This window comes from Cryphonectria parasitica (genome assembly GCF_011745365.1).
Source record: "Cryphonectria parasitica EP155 unplaced genomic scaffold M406scaffold_11, whole genome shotgun sequence".
Taxonomy (NCBI): Eukaryota; Fungi; Ascomycota; class Sordariomycetes; order Diaporthales; family Cryphonectriaceae; genus Cryphonectria; species Cryphonectria parasitica.
This window is the reverse complement of record NW_024468919.1, coordinates 729,774-748,340: the sequence shown is the minus strand read 5'-3', so window position 1 is coordinate 748,340 and position 18,567 is coordinate 729,774. Positions and strand designations below refer to the sequence as shown.

At 52.4% G+C, this 18,567-nt stretch overlaps 5 protein-coding genes across 5 annotated transcripts; 2 read left to right on the top strand and 3 right to left on the bottom strand.

The window, feature by feature from the left end:
• Positions 1–485: 485 nt before the first annotated feature.
• Positions 486–1,893, bottom strand: M406DRAFT_270117 (mitochondrial carrier; the record flags this gene model as incomplete). The annotated part of the gene is made up of 3 exons (XM_040918060.1): positions 486–698; positions 806–1,550; positions 1,715–1,893. 3 exons carry the CDS (start codon positions 1,891–1,893, stop codon positions 486–488), a joined length of 1,137 nt encoding a protein of 378 aa, XP_040771035.1.
• A 3,561-nt stretch (positions 1,894–5,454) lies between these two features.
• On the top strand, positions 5,455–6,145 carry M406DRAFT_335266 (uncharacterized protein; the record flags this gene model as incomplete). Its single annotated transcript, XM_040921017.1, has 2 exons — positions 5,455–5,950; positions 6,048–6,145. 2 exons carry the CDS (start codon positions 5,455–5,457, stop codon positions 6,143–6,145), a joined length of 594 nt encoding a protein of 197 aa, XP_040771034.1.
• Positions 6,146–8,451: 2,306 nt separating this feature from the next.
• M406DRAFT_270108 (uncharacterized protein) lies at positions 8,452–10,237 on the bottom strand (the record flags this gene model as incomplete). The annotated part of the gene is made up of 4 exons (XM_040918058.1): positions 8,452–8,682; positions 8,793–9,179; positions 9,286–9,702; positions 9,800–10,237. The coding sequence occupies 4 exons, from the start codon at positions 10,235–10,237 to the stop codon at positions 8,452–8,454; spliced, it is 1,473 nt and encodes a 490-aa protein (XP_040771033.1).
• A 2,949-nt stretch (positions 10,238–13,186) lies between these two features.
• M406DRAFT_109188 (uncharacterized protein) lies at positions 13,187–14,641 on the bottom strand. The gene is made up of 4 exons (XM_040915340.1): positions 14,601–14,641; positions 14,201–14,527; positions 13,953–14,078; positions 13,187–13,894 (listed from the first exon to the last, which is right to left on the bottom strand). Exons 1-4 carry the CDS (start codon positions 14,601–14,603, stop codon positions 13,841–13,843), a joined length of 510 nt encoding a protein of 169 aa, XP_040771032.1. The 5' UTR covers positions 14,604–14,641; the 3' UTR covers positions 13,187–13,840.
• Positions 14,642–15,036: 395 nt separating this feature from the next.
• On the top strand, positions 15,037–17,261 carry M406DRAFT_297385 (cysteine proteinase). Its single transcript, XM_040919307.1, has 2 exons — positions 15,037–15,125; positions 15,275–17,261. Exons 1-2 carry the CDS (start codon positions 15,113–15,115, stop codon positions 16,975–16,977), a joined length of 1,716 nt encoding a protein of 571 aa, XP_040771031.1. The 5' UTR covers positions 15,037–15,112; the 3' UTR covers positions 16,978–17,261.
• The last annotated feature ends 1,306 nt before the right edge of the window (positions 17,262–18,567 follow it).

The following is an 18,567-nucleotide window of genomic DNA, read 5'->3' as shown; positions in this document are numbered from 1 at the left end:
GGATATGCAAAATCCATTTGAGACGGGGCCACCAGCTCCATGTACCCTATGAAATACAGTGGACAGACCAATTCGACTGGTCTCCTTCTAGTTTCGGTCTTGTACCTGGAAGTTAATTTTGCTGAACCATCAAACGCCTCGCAACCTCTTCCCATCTCTTTTCTTTTATTTTTGTTCTTTCTTTTAATTTCCTCGAAAAAGATAGAGAGAAACCTCCTGACCGAGAAAGATGTCGTAGTCTTTGAACTGTTCTATCCTACACAAGTACAACCCAGCACCGTCCCAAATGTGTCCAGAGTGAAGAGATCAAGTTTTGAAAACAAAGCGCTGCTTTCGACACAGAGCAGGCCATGGTGAGGGGTGTTTCATAGTACAACCATCGCACATTTCATATTACAGCCACCAGGAGCCACTGGGAGGCGTCGCTGTCCCGTTGCATCAGACAGCATGATGCCGTGTTGCCTCTGTGGTGGCGTCCGTTCACCTCACGACGGAGTGTCAAAGAGTCGAAGTATGACCTCGTACATACCAAACATGATGGCAGCACTGGGCACTGTCCGCAGCAGGTGAGGCGTGAGTCCGCCGTACAGGCCGACCAGGCCCTCCTCCTTCCACACAAGCTTAAAACACTGGACCAGGCCTGTGTATTTCAGACGCCCATCGGCCAGAGGCGCCTGTCGTAGCCTTGTCCTCGCGACCTGTAACATAATGAATGACAAAATATCAGCTACCAAAAAAGAAAACAAAGTTTCATCCTTCCCCCTGATGATGAGTCAGGTTGCAGAGGAGGAGGGGTAAAACTCACCTCATGCGGGTAGGCCAGGATGGCGGCGATCAGCTTTGCGCCGCCGGCCGCGCCAGCCTTGCCCGTGTGGTCAACAGTGGTGTCCCACCACGTCTTGGCCCGGCCGCTCGCCGCTATGCGTTCTTCTCTGTGCCGCAGCGACTTTTTCATCTGCTCGTACAGCACCCATTGCAGGGTGGACTCGGACGCGCCCAGGTAGCTCGCGCTCATACCCTTGAAGAAGCCCCGAAGTCCCTCGTCCCGGAACACCTGTCGTATACAGTCCAGGCTGTTCTTGTACTGCCTGGCGGCGGCGAGGCCGGCGCGCTCGGCGACGTTCTTGTCCAACTGAAGCCTGGTCTTGACGAGCCAGATCGGGTTCGTGGCCGTGCTCGTGGCGATGCCGGCCGCCATGCCCGCGCTCAGGTGCACCCAGGCGGCCTCACGACCGCCGTTCAGGTAGTCTGATATCAACAGCTTGCCGTTGCCGTAGACGTAGAAGTTGATGGACCGCGCAGGGATCACGCCGACCAGGTTGGGGCCCAGACCCTTGAAGAGTGCCCGCCAGCCCTCCTGCTTCCGGACAGCGCCGAGGATCTGCAGAGTCTCTGTGAGATGGAAGACGGACGCGCGCAGGGGGTTCATGTGGACGTGTGCATGGGCGGCGCGGGAGGCGCGCAGCTGTGCTTGGTAGAAGTCGGATTGGAGGCGTGTTTTGAGGACGTCGAGCGGCGCGGTGAGGGTCGCGGCTGTCATGCCACCGACGCTGTATAGACCAAAGAGAAATTGATCAGAATGAGTAGTTCAAAAAGACTTTAAAAAGGGGGGGTCGCGAACGGGAACCTTGAGTAGACGCCAACGCGCTGCTCGAGGCTGGTTCGAGTAGTAGTGGTCTGGGTCCTTGGGTTGGGGTTGGGTGGTGTGCCTTACGCTCCTGCGACGAGATGATGCCATGATCTTGCGAATGATGGGGCTACTACTGGCTTCTCTTGTGGGTCTTCTCGCGCCTCTTGTATCGACTCTCCCAGCTCTCTCGATTGTGTCAAAGACGAGAGGCGTTCTGTGCTGGTCTGGCCGTGCCTTGCGTCTGGCTTGTGAGAAGGCGACATCTTGTAGGTCACTGGCGCCGCGTTCTGCGCCATTGCTGCACAGTGATTTTGGGGGTTCCTGCAAGGTTAGATCTGCTGCAGGGTCAGACGAGCTACTGCGATCTCAGTATCATGTCGCAGTATCCTCAAGGCAGTCTGTTCCAAAAGATTGTCGCGGTGTCGTTTTTGGCGGGTGCGCAGTTGGCAGGAAAAGTTGACCTGATGACGGCTAGAATGTGAAATTCCTCCGATAAGAATCCTTATCGCGGCGGCTGTCTCCACCGAAAATTCATCGTGCCTGTCATGGAGTTAGTCTAGCGTGTCAAGCTTGCCGCTTATACGTTTACCGTAGTACTTATAGTGGCAGGATGGGCTTTCACTACCATCGTGACAACAACATCTGACCAGCACCACGGCGAAGAGGTGCGTGGGAAAGGCTCTCCGAGACTTCAGAACGGAGGATACATATCATTGTCATATTTTAAAGTCGCATTCTGCACACAATATCCGAAGCTACAGGGTGAAGGATTAATTACACGTGATAAGGAAATCTCAACACCTACTGCCGAGTTTCCACCGTTTTGCTATACCAAATTCAGCAATGTTTCTGATCCCCCCTTTCGCATTATTACAATGATTTTCCAAGTATCTGTATTACGACACATTCTCGTGGCGTACGACGTGTCATAAAGCTCATCTTGGAACAAGGTGGCTCATTTGCTATTGATAAGCTGCGCGCCCAAAGAAATGGCTTTTTTATTCTATTTTCTCTCCTTCTTTCTTATGCGGCCCCTCCTGCCTTGCGCTTACGTCAAAGGAAACAACGCAAAGCTTCGAGTGTCCACAAAAGCGCCTTTTCTCTCATCCTGCAATACTGCCTGGTTAGGATATAGTTTTGTCATGACCATCCTCTCTGGCCCTGCACCGCGGACCCTTGCTGTGTGGAGCCGCAAAAGAAGCTCGACAAGCTGAATAGCTACCTTGCATGCTACACAGGCACGCATCAAACCACCAATCACACCAAAAGAAGAAGAAATATCAGCGCGGTGGCTACTGCTATTGCTTCTGTTGTTTTGAATTTGCTCTCGAGGCCGCGGCATCTCGCTAGGCCGTCATAATGGGCCTGCTGACGAGCGCTTGTGGCCCATTGTGGCGTCCTGGGCGCGCTGATCGCTTTGTGCACGCCTTGTTTCAGAGAATAGCGGGTTGATCAACCGAGAAAAGCCGTTGTACTTTAGGGTGAGATTACTTTTGCAATATTGTGGTGGAGGGGAACACGTGGAGGAAGTTTCGTTGTGTGGAAGAAGTACTCGATCCGCTTGTATTTACAATGTAGGTCATGAGCCGGCTTGCGTGAGTGAAAGAGAGGAGGGGAGCAGAGGTCTCGATTTGCCTGCGTTAAAATTCCAAGAAATACTGACTCTTACCATTCTTTTTCTGTTGGGCGAGCTGTTTCCTCGGCGTTCAAAGCTCGGCTCAAGAGGAACACGCAATGTCTCCACAACGCTATGCATGTCTTTGCAGACAAAGAAACGGCAATTACCTTTTGCTGCCCGACGTCGATACGTTACATCTTGGGCGTACGGGCGGGCTGGATCTCTCGACTTGAGGCCCAAAGAAGCATATTATAGGAGGCCAGAAGGGAGTCTGATCATCACTAACCCTACGTTGGATAGAGTGAGAAGTAATTCGATGAGGTCAAGTAGGCGCGGTAAGGAAATCAGTACTTGTCAGGCGAGAAGACAACCATGGACGCCTTGATCGATGAGGCAAGCTCGGGAGGACAAGACCAAAAGAAAGTTGTGGCGATGATAGCCTTGGACCTCCCCCCCCCCCGGCCCCACCTCCTTCCGAGCAAGGCGCAGAAATGCGAGGGATACACAGATCCTAGCGTGACTAGATCCGTCAGGTTCTTTTTCTCAACGGGAGGGGCCGTCTCTAATCGACAAGGAAAAGGTAATGATCAAAATGGTGTCTGCGTCTGAAACCACGCCGCAGGTCGGGAAGATAGTGATCCACATTTTAACGAATTTTGATTGGGTTGTTTCCTCATGACACGGACGGGGTTGTCACCAGACGTCAACGGCAAGTTGAGAGACCTCATTGGAGAGAAACACGCTCGATGGTCGCGTGCCTAGATATGCATGTCAACACTGGTCCTGTTTTGAAAAAACATCATCAGGCTGCTCGCTGGTCACCCAAGTACCGTATATCATGGATCTCCTCACTCCTATAGGCATGATGCCAATGTTATGCATGCCGCCAGACGCGACCATGTGTCATGGGGGACCGGGAGATAAGTGAATGTTGATAGCTGAGTGATCCAGGGACCAGTTTTCCGTCTATGCAAAAGTAATAAAATTGTCATTTACCAGTGCCTCGTCTAGTAGGGGAAAAGAAAGAGAGAGAAGAAAAAGAAAATCAGAGACGAAACTCGTCTGAGAAGCCTCCCAAGCCACAAGAAAGAAAAGAAAAAGAAAGAGAGAAAAATTCACCGCCGGTTGTAGAAGCCGGTCGCCAGCAGGAGGCTTGAGAAGTTCGTATTTTGTAGAGAACGGGCCGCCAGGCCAATCGATCGATTGTGTCAGGTGCGCCGAAATGGTATGGATCTATTATCCTCCTGTTTCTTTTCCCGCCGGGGGTTGGGGGTGGAGAGCGCCTTCTTCTCCCACCTTGCTTGCACACCGATCTTGAATTCTTTGTGTTCACTGGCTAACTGCTCGTTCACCGCCCCTCCAGGAAAAGAGAGACCCTGGACCGAAGATTCTAAAAATATTTGTGATCTGAGCGTTCTTCTTCTCTCCGACCCCATGGGGATGTCGCATAAAGGAAGCTGACTGAAAGATTGTAGTCCAGATCCCCGATGCAAGGCATGAGCACAACTATGTTCAAATCAGGTCGTCTGTACCCTCTCTCAATAGGCTTCCCCCCCCCCCCCCCCTGGCCATGAAGACACGGCAGCACTAGGGTCAGCCAGATGGTGGCTGTAACAGGGTGTGTGGGGAAGGTAGGAAGAAAACAAGAATATAAAAGGCGATATTGCTGAGACACGGCTCAAGGTAATTGACCCTACTCGTCCAAGAGCATCAAGGGCACTTGGGGGGGAAGGGTATTTTCATCCAAGCTAGGAACTATAGTACTTTGCATCTGCAGCGCCTTGCCAGGAGAGGAATAGATAGTCACCTTTTGGTGCCGTGGATGCACGTTTATATTGCTAGAGGGAGGAGGAGGAGACGGGAAAGAAGAAGCATGTAAACAGCAGAAGGAAAAATAATGGGTAAGCATTTGGAAGAAAAGAGAGACAAAGTGAGAGGGGGGAGGGGGAGAGACGCCCGCTCACCCCTGACCAAGAATAGTACATGGGGCGCAGACCAATGCGGCCGATGTGTTTAAACACGCAGAATTCTTAGGAGGGAAGACTATCTCCCAAGATATAAACCCCCACCTCTTTCCCAGAGTTGAACACATATTTTTTTGATTCAGATTCTTCGTTTGCAAATCAAGAACCATCACCTCAGGCCAGACACAAAAGCACAAAATTTGCTCGTTCTGAGCTGCACTTCGAGTACAACACCGCCCACCATGGCCAGCGCAAGCGACGATACTAGCACGATGTCTGGGTACCAGAGGCTCCTGCAGCAACCCGAGCTATCTCCTGTGGTGGTCTCGAAACCCACCGTGATGGCTCCTGGCAGGGAGAATCCATACCCTCTCATTGTTCATGTCCCCAAGAGCGAGTGCCGAAAGACGGAATTCGAAGTTGGTGAGAACATCATGGTCTCGGGTATTCTCTCCCTGCACTGCTTCTGTAATGGAGAGCAGCAGGCTTCAGCTCGGCGCTTCGGCTTACGGTGCCCCAAGATTGCCTTTGTGGGCGAGTTGTGCTACTTTTGCTTCGGCAGCCTCACCATGCCCGAGGACGTCACAGAGGGATCCTATTTCTTCTCTATCCTCTGCCAGTTCTTCCAACCCTTCAAGCTGCTGAAAAACGGCAGGTCTAGCGGCGGGGAGGGACTGACAGGCCGGGTCCGATCACCCGTCTTCATTACACGCCAGGTAGCGCCGGGTGGCGTCCTCGGTAAGTCGCGGCTCTTTCTCGTTTTCTCGTTCTCTCTAAGAGATGGTTGATCAACGCGTATTCCTTGACAGTCTGCTAAGTAGGCTTTTAATTGTAGGTGTCGGCCCCGACATACTGAGGCTCTTCATTGAGAACCCTGTTGATGACAACGAAGAGAACAAAGCCCCGGCCCTGCCCCTCTCGACCCATGCCTGAGGGAAGAGGGGACGCCGATGGAGCTAGCTGGACGTTGACCTTTGGGAATATAATTTTCCTAGAAGTCTTGCTGCTATTCGTTGTCAACTTATCGACTGTTTCAGAAGACATGGGGCGCGCGCGGTTTGGGGAAGGGGAACACAAGAGGATGGGCTGATTTTTCTTCAAGGATGGCAACGTCAAGAAACCCATACCGTATCTTGTACTGGAAGGATGCTTTAAGCGGCTCGGGAGACAAAGCTCTTTGTCTCTCTTCCCCTGCACCTCGGGACCCCGACCAGAGCAAGGTGGCCTCGATCTCTCTTTCTTTTGAGGCATCGCTTCCCTTGTATCCTTGATCTAATCACTCACTGGTTTGAATCATAATGAGGGACTTTGGTCATGACCACACACACCTGATCTCACGCTGCTTCTTGCTATGTAGCCTGTACTCGTACGCTGGGGGATCCTGACCTGCTGCTCTTTTCTTTCTTTTTCGCCAGGGTGGAGGAATATCATTGCTTATATGTATCTTCTGCACGGTAATTTAGATTGTGAGCTTGACTACCCCGCTTTTCAATGCTGCTCAGCGTAATTGTCTCATGTTTTTGGGGATACCGGTCAGTTTTCGAAGCAGGGAAGAGAAAAAGAGAAAAAAGAAATGTTTCTTTTCCTTATCATAAGCCACCCTGATTTCCTGGCAGCGATCTGCCCATGCCTGCAGTGATATGCGTGCTTTTTTACACCGTCTCGGTCGATCACAATGAGGAGATTCGATGACCAAGATTGATGGCGAGGAGTAATTGTCATTCATGAAGCAGGGCTCATTATTATCTACGAACAGAATATTTGGACATAAATTGCGTGAAAGTAAAGTATTTGGTCTAAGTACCCAAGTACTTAAAGTCAGTGATGCCTGATCGTAGCACTGGCTTCCGAATAGGCTATTTCGGCAGTTGAAGGCCGCGGCTGCGGAAAAAAAAACAAAACATGTGGGGTCAAACAATACATAGACATGACGCGTGTTTCAGCAAGCAGACAACACGACTGACAGATGCCAGCTACTCAGCAACGGCCGCTGGCCGTCCGATCACCAAGTACTTTTGCACGCATTTGAGGGCGACCAGTAGTGAGTGAGTACTTGGAGTGTCCTTACCTTTACAAGACTGTAGGCGGTGTGTGCAACCAGAAACGTGCTGTCAGGGCTGTCAAGCATAAGGCAAGCTCAGGCTCTCTCTCCACTCCAAGCTACGACCGTAGTCCTAAGCTAGTATGTACCATAGTACTGTACATCGAGACCCAACGCGCTAACCCGATACAGCATTCAGCTTTGACCCCAATGGCCCGATCTGCTGCCACGGATGGCCCTTGTCTTCGTTACTTCTGGATGGAAATCATAGTCACTGTGAGCAAACAAGAAACTTTAGGATATCAGAACCAAAGAATTCGAAATGCCTGAACCAGACAGGGTGCTCCCAGTGCGTGGTACTCGGGCAGCTCAGGCCTTTTCCGAGGTGCGAAGGTGCAGCCCAACAATCTCGGCCGACGAGGGGCATACACCAGATTACCTAAGCCCGTACCTTCTAGTTCAACGACACTTCCCACGCACTCAGCTAAGGGAAAGAGGTGGAGGGGGAGGACTCACCCTCGATCGAACAGGGAGGGAAGAGAATAAGCATCGTATGTTGTGCAACAGCACAATTTCATGAAAATTTCATATCTCCCAATTTTCTGTGTTCTACGTAGCACGGTAGAGCGCGGTCCGGTCCTATCTGCTGTCCTGAACTTGTCGTTATATCCAGCCGGAAGTAACGAGAGGAGAGGCAAGAAAAGAAAATATGTCTCATCAATGAGCATCCATCATGACCTGCACGCAATTCCTCATGTCCGAGTATGCATCATGATTGAGCATGACTCATGGCCAAGTGTGCCTCATGGTCAAAACCACCCAGCTGCTCCTCCTCTTTCCCCCTATTATTGTCTTCCGGCAGAAGCAATATTCGAAATCAAAACGACCATCCTGCAGCCCAGGGAAAAAAACAGAAGAGGAACCAAACAACAAACAAAAGCAACTCCTTTGTCAGACCGATCAGATGCACCAAGTCTCTCCTCCAGGTTCTTTGCACCTCTCGGAATCGAACCGAGACGAGGTGGGGCCCCAGCCTCTGTGGAATCTTGTAGTCGTTATTGAGGCCTCTACGGGCAGGCTGCGGTGTAAAAGCAAATGCGACTTAAAAGGGGAAGACAACAAAATGGCCAGACCGTTCTGATTCGGTGTGACCTTGGCGAATACGAGTTGATCCCTTTCGCCGAGAGGAAAGGCTCCGCTAGTCGAGGGCACGCCGGAGGATGTTGGACAGGGCGGAGAACTCGCGGTGAGCCATCTCGGCCAGGGTCATATTGTCGAAGCCAGGACCGTAAGGGTGAGAAACCTCCTTCCACAGGTAGCCCCAGTAGAGGGAGGTCTGTCGGCCCTGTCGCTGGAGCTCTGACTGGACGTTGGGGAGGGACTGCGCCACGGTGCGATTGGTCTCCTCGCGAATGATGGCAATGTACCACTGGCAGAAAAAGAGATCACACCGTCAGCAAAGAGTTTCTGTCTTTTCTTACTATCACTGAGGTTCTTCCACGGAGAGGGCGACAGGGGGGCTGAAGGCCTGAAACTGACCTCAATCACGTCCAGAGGGGTGCCTGGCTTGGGAACGAGGGTGTATATGTGCACCCACTGATCGGCAAAGCGAGGCATGTTGAACTCACGCTTGTCCTCGTCGGTCAGGCCCACCAGGTAGCTGATGCTGTCCTTCATGGTGACGGTGAAGCCGCGGCAGATCATGGCCGACGTCCACAGGCGCCGGTACAGCTGGCTGTTCAGGACATGCTCATGTTTCTTCTTCTCCATGGCCTCCTGGAGGAGACGCAGCAGGTTGACGCAGGCTGCATACACCGATTGGCGCTGCTTGATGGTGATGCAGTCGGTCATGTACCAAGGGAACTTGCGCATGGTGCTGATCATGCACTCGAAGGGGCGCTGCGGGCAGTCTCGAGAGAAGGGAGACTTTGTAAGGCGAAGTGCCAGTCAGCGACGGTTGTTTGTTTTTGTCTGGCTTGGAAAAGGAGTACATTTTGAGGGAAGGGGGGTTGGGGGGGGGGGCGCCGCTTACGCGCTGGGGAACCTCGACATGCTTGACGAGCATAGTCATTTCCTCCTCGGTGATGAATCCTTTGAAAGATAGCCAAGGCTCGGTAGGGTTGAGCGGCTGGATGTGGGGCGTGGCGCCATCCCAGAGGATGCCCCTGGCGTTGGGAAACAGGTCCCTCATGAGGGCTGCCTGGCTCGAGAGCTCCATCTCGACGGGGCGATCACCTAGCCGGTGAGGCCGACCTTGGGCACTGGCTCGCTGGTGTTTCTCGACGGTCTGTGCGGCGTCGTACATGGTCATGAACTCGACATACGCATCACCAGTCCGGTTGGTAACGCGCTCCATGATGATGTGAACGGGCTCGTGGCGGTCGTTGATGATCTTGGAATTGCGTCCCAACATGGCAATGATCTCCGCACGGTTGGTATCGAAGGGAATCTATTTAGGAAGCTCATCGTCAGCATATATGCATATGCACTGCAGGCCCATCGGCGACCGGTGAGGCGGAGAAGGAAGGGGGGTGGGGGCCTATTACATTCTTGATTTTGACAACACCATAGGTGGACGGGCTGTAATCGTAACGAGCACCTTCGACAAAGGGGAAGTTGTCGGCGCGAAGAGCGATGGTAGCGGCGGGACGTTGGTCCGGGCCGCTGGTTAGATCGTTCAACTGGTCAGAACGCTGGCTACGGACGTAATTTGGTGTGGACGACGTGTGCGTGACGAGTGCACTCGAGGGACCGGCACGCGTAGGAGCCTCGATTGGTTGAGGATTGCCCGACAGGCCATCAAAAGAACCGAAAGCGCGGTGGTTGACGCCTCGGTTGGAAGACAAGTTTCCACAATGGCCTCCAGGGTATTGAATACTCTTACCATGGCCTTGACCCTGCTGATGGCCATAGTGTGGGAATCCGCGCTGGTTGAAGTCTTGATTGCCAGCGTTCTGAGGAGGGGAGAACCCCTGGTTATTCATGTGTTGAGTGATCAGACCTCTCATGGGCGCCTGCTGCAGATCGAAACGGGGAGGCGGCTGGATGCCCGTGGCCGAACCCTGTGTACGAGGAGCGAAGCTACGCGGCTCGGTGCGGACAGGGTGGTGGCCGCCAGCACCTGGGCCTGCGGGCGTGCGGCCGTGGAAGGACTCGACATTCTCCTCGTTGTTGTTACTGCTGCGGGCATCCTTGCGATACGACTGTGCAGGGTTGGCCAAGTGGCTGCGACCTGGAGTGGTCGTCGTCATCATCGTACCGCCCTGCTGCTGCTGCTGAAATGACATGTTCTGGAGGTGCGCAGGGTAGACAGGAGAACGGTAATCGTGAACGCCAAGCGACTGAACACGGTCGCCTCCATACTGGGCCATCTGCGTCTCGTGGGGATCCTGGCCTTGATCCAAGCGAGACAGCTGTGCCCGAAGAACCATCATGGCCCGCTCATCAGTCACGTCGCGGGCCGCGTTGGTAGACATATTCATGGTCTGGCCGTAAGCCTGGGTTTGGTTCTGGTTCTGGTTCTGATGACCGCGATCGCGATCAGGGACGCGACTGAACGGCAGCCGCGTATCCATCATGAAATTGAATGGGTTGCTGTAGATGTTGCGGTCAGGTTGCTGGTATGCCCCGTTGGCGAAAGTTGTACCGTAGGTGTCGAGCGTGTTATGCTGATGGTACGTACTGGTAGCGGTGAAGTTGTTTACAATCCTGTTGCGATAGGCGTGTGGCACAGTCAGAGTTGATTGCTCCTCCAGGCTGGTCGATTCAGAGATGGGACCGTTGAAAAAGGCCTGGAAGTCGATGCCGATGTTCTCGAAATTGTCTTTGTTGATGTCGAGATCAGCTTCGAGGGGGCTGGAGGTAAGGTCCGCCCCAGAAAGGGGACAGGAGGCGATTTTCAGATCGGGCCTGGGAGAGCTCTGGACAATATCTACCTGCTGGAAGCTTCCCTGGCTCGGCAGTCTACCAGGTGCACTCTGGGTGGTGTCTGGCGATGACTGGAAGTCAGTTGACCCACTGGCCTCAGTTCTTGTGGGGTACCTTGCGCGTGGATTCTGGAACCCATCATGTGGTTGAGGGAAGTAAATGCCACTGCCGTCGGAGAACTTAATAGGCCTGCTGGTGACAGGGTCTGCATTGTCCATGCTCTCCATTGTGCAGGTATTTCTATTGTTTGTTGATGCGTGTATTGTTTGTCTGTCGGGCCTAGCTTTCCTATTGTCTCATCACCTGGACCTGGACACAAGGAGATGTTAGTCAGTCTGCATTCAAGACTTGATTTGACACAAATCGAAAGCCGTGTCAGGAAAACCAAAGTGCAACTGAGCTGAGGAACTCATGAGTGACAATGCAGAAATTGGGGTGGATAGTAATGATGTAGGTACAAGTGTCTGGGTAGTCATGGCCTAGCTGCACGTCTAGCTTCCATGAAATTTTTAGAGTATCCCTGAAAGCCTAGAAAGATCCTGGAGACGTGGTATGCAGATACGGATTGTGTGTTCACGTAGACAGAAAAGTCAAACTACAAGCTAGGATGGGGTAAACAGACATGAAATTGGGGGATGTGATCGGAAATGTTGTAATTCTGGTTATGAAGACAAACAAGAAGAGAGCAACAAATAAGAAGGGGGCATAGAAAGCTTTCAGGAGAACAGCGGGGAACACAAGTGAACAAATCTAATGGAAAGCAGGATTGAAGCGAAAAAAAGTGTGATTTGGCAACAGCAGGATGCAGGATGATAAGGAAGTTCACCTTGAATACTTCAGAGCCTTTCCAACGATGGGTGTCTTTTTCTTTCTTTCTTCTTTTTTCTTCTTCAGTATGAACTGTAATGTCGTCGTGAACTGCAGAAAAGTCGGTTGATGGCTACTTGAAGTTTGTCCTTGACTGGTTAAACAACGCAACAATGGTAAAGGGACAGTGGGGATGGATGAAAAGATGAAGTTGAAGTCATGCACAAGGGCATTGATTTGAGGACAGCAAGTTTGGATGGCTATCTGCACACGCAAGAAGAATATTCAATTGGTAGGAACGAGGGAGTCTTCAGGAGGAGGAAAGATGGGAGAAGACTCAGCAAGGTTCACAAAGTATGAAGGAAGGGGGGGGGTGGGGGGTTTCTACATCAGAGAAAGAAACAGGTACATGCATTCTGTGGCCTGGCTAGCTGGCAGGGATGGACAGTCAATAAGAAACAGGTCCGTAATTCAGGGTCCACTAGAATACACGTTGATATACTCCGGCTTCAATTGACGGTATAGTGTGTGGTATACTTGAGGCTGCTGGAGAAGCTCATACACACCAGACAGAGGTCTCTCAGCCAGCTGAGAGCATACTGAAGAGTCCACAGCTTGGTGAAGACGCAATTCTAATAGCTTCTCCCATCCAATTCACAGCCATAGCTGAAGGGCCTATCTGTCTGGAAATCTGTCATCATCTGCCACCTCCGATCTGTGCCCTAGACCAAAGATCTTTGGTATTATTTCTATTTGCTTCTCTTGGTTGTACTCTGGAGGCCTGACATTTTTCATCAGGGGGCATAAAACATCAACATGAGGCTTTACATGCTTCTCAATACTCACATCTGTACTACTGCTGCCCTGGTTATTAGTAATAAGCTCCAAAGGTGGCTATTCCAGCAAGATCTCATGCCAAGCTGTATTCAAGTCTGATTGGGGCTCCGATGAGCATCTAAAGCGGCAGTGTGCCTCATGAAGACCTCCATATCTGAATTCCAAATGCAGACATGGCCTGATCTATCTACGTGGTTCAAGACATTAGCAATGGAAAACACACCATCTTGACATTCTCTCTCTCAGTCCCTCCATTGTGCAAAATTAGCGTCAACACCAGACACACCTGCAGAATGAAACATCTCGAGTCGGAACAACATAGACTAATCGACAGAAATGGAACAGAAATTGGGGCTCTAGGGCTGATAAAAGCGTCCTGGAGGCCTTATTATCTTTTCTGGTACCAAGTTGAGACGCTCTGAATATGTTGAGACAGACTAACATGGCTTCAGACTGGATGGAATATCATACTGGGCTTGGACTCAACTCCAATGTAAAATTCATCACACAGAGCATGCTGTAGCACCCTCAGAACACCATGGAACTAGCCAATTGATGGAACAGTGTTGGCTCAAGGCATTAACCTCATAAAACCTCGAAGTATTGGTGATGTGAAGTTCTCCAGAGACATGTGCATGATAACGACGAGTGTGTTGAGGAGGATACACGAGCGCACAAAATGATGACTGTTGTGCGTGGTTTAGACAAATGATCTGAATAACAGAAGAGTATGGGGAAGCCTGCAGTAAGGATGCGAGAGATCTTTGTTTTCTCATCTTCTTTTTGATCCCCCACGCCCCTCCCCGAAAGGCACACTCTTTATGGCTCATCCTCCTTCCAAATCTCCTCCACTCCTGAAATCCCCACAACACCAAGTTTGATTGTTTGTAGTCGAGTGGTCGGGAGCCAGGTTGGACGGAAACACCAAGAGGGTTTCCCCCTCTCCTGCCCAACCAATTCGTTATTTTGTGGAAAAGTCATTTTTCCAGCCTGGCGCGTAAATGTGGTAAGATAGCTTAATCGAATGGGGTCAGGAATGATTCTGCCACGAAACGTGCCCTTGCGTTCAACTGTATATGATGTTTAGTCCATGACTCAGGTGGTTGAGGATATCTGATGTCAACTTACGAAGAGCTTCATCTCCGAAATCTCCTTGTCCACCTCCTCCATGAATTGGATGATGAAGTCTACCAGTTTGTGCTTCAACATTTCCTCGGTGTGGAAATTCGTGATCAAGAATGAGATGTCATATCCCTGGGGCTTCCCGTCAGCATTGCCAGTCCCTCGGAGAGTGTAATCGGTGTGGATTTGGGGGCGGGGGTGTTCGAGAGAGGGAGACGGTGCGACTACTGAACTGCACTGTCCGTGTGACGCACCTTGATAGGTTTCCTCCTCAGGATGAAGAAGGACTCGGCCCTCTGCTCCAGGAACCTCGTGAACTTGTGCACCAGGATGTTCTCAATCTCGTCCGCCTGCTTGATCTTGATACTGATGCGTACGGAGTTGACGGACGGCTCGATCAGCACGCGCTCGTTCTCGTTGCGCGCGACGGTCAGAGGCGTGAGAAGCACCTCTGGAGAGGTGCGTGCCTCGACCTCGGGGACGTTGTGCCTCTCTGCCGTCTGCGAGGCGAAGTTGGATAGGCAGAGGGCGGCAGTCAGGCTGCTACGGACGGCTTGGAGGTATGGTCGGAGGGATTGAGACTGGGGGCGAGGGACGAGATTAGCTGAGAACACCAAGAGAGGGAGCTTTGTAGGGCTGTCTTGGTCGGCGTACCATCTTGAGGTCATTTAGGCTCGGAAGAGCGCGCTGTCAAGATGTCTTTGGCTGTCTGAGGTTGTCGTGGGAAGAGCTGGCAAGTTGAGCTGTACGGGCTCGACGATCAAGGAGAGACGTCAGGGGCGCGGGTGCATGTGGGGCCCTGCCGAACGCTGGATCTCCCATAGTAGAGGGGGGGGGGTGGTGGTCTTAGTGGGTTGGTCGTGCTGGGCGGTGGGGGGGGGGGGGGGTGGGGGACAGCATAAGGTACGTACCGGATGGGACTGTAGCGCATCCCTGTCGGCTGCTCGCCCCGCCATTACGTTGGCGAGGAGCTGCCTGAAGTGCTAAGGTTGCACACACAACAACTCACTTTCTTTTTCTCCTACTCTCCATAGACTTGTTTGTCTCCTTTAGCTGTGGCAAACCTCAACTTTTCACCACCAGAGACATCCTCTTGACACCATCACTGCTAGCACAGCAGCTTGTCACCGGCCATCAGGAGACTGCACATCGCAACTGCTGGCAAGATGGCTGTGAACAGTACGTGAGAAAGAGCCCCCCCCCCGCGTTACCTTGTGACAGTTCGTCGGGCACGCGTCCCCCTCCTGACAGAGCTCGACAAGACCCTCCCTTCCACGCCTCTCAATCACATGGGAGGTCCTTAATTAACGTGCCTTTCATCTCTCTAGTTATCGTCAAGCATCAGGGCAACAAATACGATGTCGAGGTGGACCCTGCCTCGACCGGCGCCGAGTTCAAGGAGATCCTTTACAGCCTGACTGGCGTAGAACCTGCCCGACAAAAGGTCCTGATCAAGGGCGGCCAACTGAAGGATGATGCGGATATGGGAAAGCTTCCCCTGAAACCCAACCAGATCATCATGATGATGGGCACATCCTCTGCGGACGGAGGCTCCATTTCCCGCCCTAAGGAGGGCACCAAGTTCGCCGAAGACATGACCGCTGCCGAAGCTGCCCAGCAGGAGGGCGCTATTCCTGGCGGCCTGACGAATCTCGGCAACACCTGCTATCTCAACTCGACCCTGCAGACCCTCCGTGCCATCCCGGAGCTCCAAGAGTCTCTTGTCAAATACGAGTACAAAGGCCAACCTGCCTCTGCCCTGGGATCCCTACTCTCGGGCCCGCAGTACGACGTCACCAACCAGCTCAAGGGTACCCTCAAGTCGATGAGCGAGAGCACGGAGGAATATGGCCCCTTTGGTTTCCTTCAGGCCATCCGCGAGGGCTTCCCTCAGTTTGCACAAAAGTCTCGGTCTGGCGAGGGTTTTGCACAGCAGGATGCCGAGGAGGCCTGGTCCACCATCCTTACCCAGATCCGAAACAGTCTAAAGGTCCCGGGCAAAGACGGCGCTGCCGAGGTCTCGTGGGTCGATAAGTACATGGCCCTGCAGATGGTGGAGACCCTCGAGTGTGACGACCCCCAGGCCGAAGAGCGCGGCGAGGAGCCGACCGTGAGCACCGAGACCTACCTTAAGCTCAACTGCCACATTGATAGCTCGACGAACCACCTGCGGGACGGAATCGTCAGCGGGCTGAAGGAGGAGATCGAGAAGAAATCCACGGTACTGAACCGAGATGTCAAGTACACCAAGTCATCCAAGATTGCCCGACTGCCGCAGTGGCTCACCGTTCACTTTGTCCGTTTCTTTTGGCGCCGCGACACCCAGAAGAAGGCCAAGATCCTGCGCAAGGTCACCTTTCCTAAGGAACTCGACATTCTCGAGTTCTGCACCGATGATTTGAGGAACAAGCTGATTCCCGTGCGGGACCGGCTCCGAGAGGTCGTCAAGGACGAGGAAGACATCGAGCGGGCCCGCAAGCGGAGAAAGACAAACACAGTCTCGGAGGCCGAGAGCTCGCAGGCTGGTGCCGCCACGACCGCCGCAGTCGCCAACAAGGACAAGCACAAGGACAAGAAGAAGAAGTCGGAGGAGAAGAAACCAGCAACCGATGGGGATGGCGACACAGCGATGGAGACGTACAAGACGGATGCCGAGTGGGAGGAAGAGAAGGCCACAGCGCTCCGCAGTGCAAAGAAGGAGTTGTTGGCCCTGGTCGACCAGGACCTCGCCAAGGACGAGGGCGCCAACCAGTCCGGCATCTACGAGCTCCGAGGCGTCATCACTCATCAGGGCTCCAGCGCCGACAGCGGTCACTACACAGCATACGTGAAAAAAACCGGCCATAAGAACCCTAAGACGGGCAAGGTGGGCGAGGAGGATGGCAACTGGTGGTGGTTCAACGATGAGAAGGTCTCAGAAGTGCCTGGAGACAAAATCGATACTCTTGCTGGCGGAGGAGAGACCCATTCAGCCCTCCTCTTGCTCTACAGAGCTGTCCCACTGCCTTCCCCTGAGGACCTCAAGGATTAAAAGTGACTGTGCAGTAGCAGTCAGCCCCGGCTGCTGACCCCGGCATACTGAGCCATTCACGACGAGCGATTGTTTCTTTCCCTTTTCGGTTTTCTTCTTTTAGTCCCTGATGGAGGACTAAAGAGGTCTCACTATGGAGGTGAGTGACGAGAGAGAGAATGAGAGAAAGAGACGACACCAGATAGCAAGTGTGTGCAGCATTCAATTCCATAGGCTCTGTAGACACTAGTGAGCTGGATATCTGTCTCCATCCGTCTTTTATTTCGAAATGGAATCTGCATGCCTGTTCCTTTCGAACATGGGATCAATGCCCCCTCTACTGGCTGCCTATCGATATGAGTGCGTGAACGTGTCAAAAGAGCAGCAACTGCAGCACAAGATGTTATTGAGATCTGACATGGAGAGGCTGCAAGAGATCTACTGTAGGCAGGTATTCCCAGCATCATCACCACTACTATCATGTGCCTCGATATGCAAGAGATAATGATTAATGTGTATCTCCAGCTGAGGCTGGCTGGTGGCAATCACAACCACCAACACATACGTAATGCATGGGATCACGATTGCAACCCTGGCACAAGGTTACGTGGAAGGAGAGGAAGAGAAAAGAGAAGAGAGGCTGTGCAGACTAATATTGTCTTGGCGCAGCATCAATGAACGGGAGAAGGGAAAGGCAAAAAGAGAGGACCACCAGTCCCGAACAAATCAGGCCTGTCTGTCGCTTGTGATCCTGTCAGAGATGGCGCCAGGGTACAAAGGGATAGGGGAGGGCCTTCCTCAGTTCAATTGTAATAAGATGGGATCATGTCAGATTCTGCAGCTGCTTTTATCCAAAAAGACACGAATCTCAAACTTCAAACCCCAGCCATTACCCATCTTGTTGAAACCAGTGTCGTCGTGTGTGCACAGGTGAAGTACTATGGCAGGTAAGCACGCAAGGTAGGAACAGGCTGCCGCGTCCCAACATGCTTCACCCTTCGGGCCGCTAGTGAATTTAGTGGTCTTGGACCCTGGCCGGCCTGCTGGGATCCTCTCTTTTTCTCTACACCATAAGCACAATAACTCGCTATGGTGGGTTTCCACAGCGCTTGTCTAATACTGACTCTGCGCAACTTAAACCCACTGCTATGGTACAGTGAGTATCACCACCCTCAACCACGCGACCACACCTACTTCTGTGACCTCGCCGTCTTCGCGGCCCTCACCTTCCACACTGCGCTGCGCCACGCTGAATTGGTGACTTGCTTCAACCCCCCCCCCCCCCCCAAAAAAAAACAACCTCGCTTCTCTTTTCTTGAATTTTAATCTTCCTCTCCCTCTGTCCTTTGCCTCTATTTCTGTTACTATCCTTGATACCCCTCATTTCCCTTTGCCCATCTCGTTTATCTTGTCCTTGCAGCACCGTCTTACGCCCATTCCGTTATCTTTCAGGGGGGGGCCAAAAGCTTCTGCACTTTTTTCTTGCCCTTTTTTTGGTAGAAACCCTTTTTTGTCTCTTTGACTCTCCTGTTGTCGCACTCATCGCGCATTCACAATCTCTCCTCGTGAAACGGATCACAGTACGCAGCGATAAATACACGACCCCCTCGG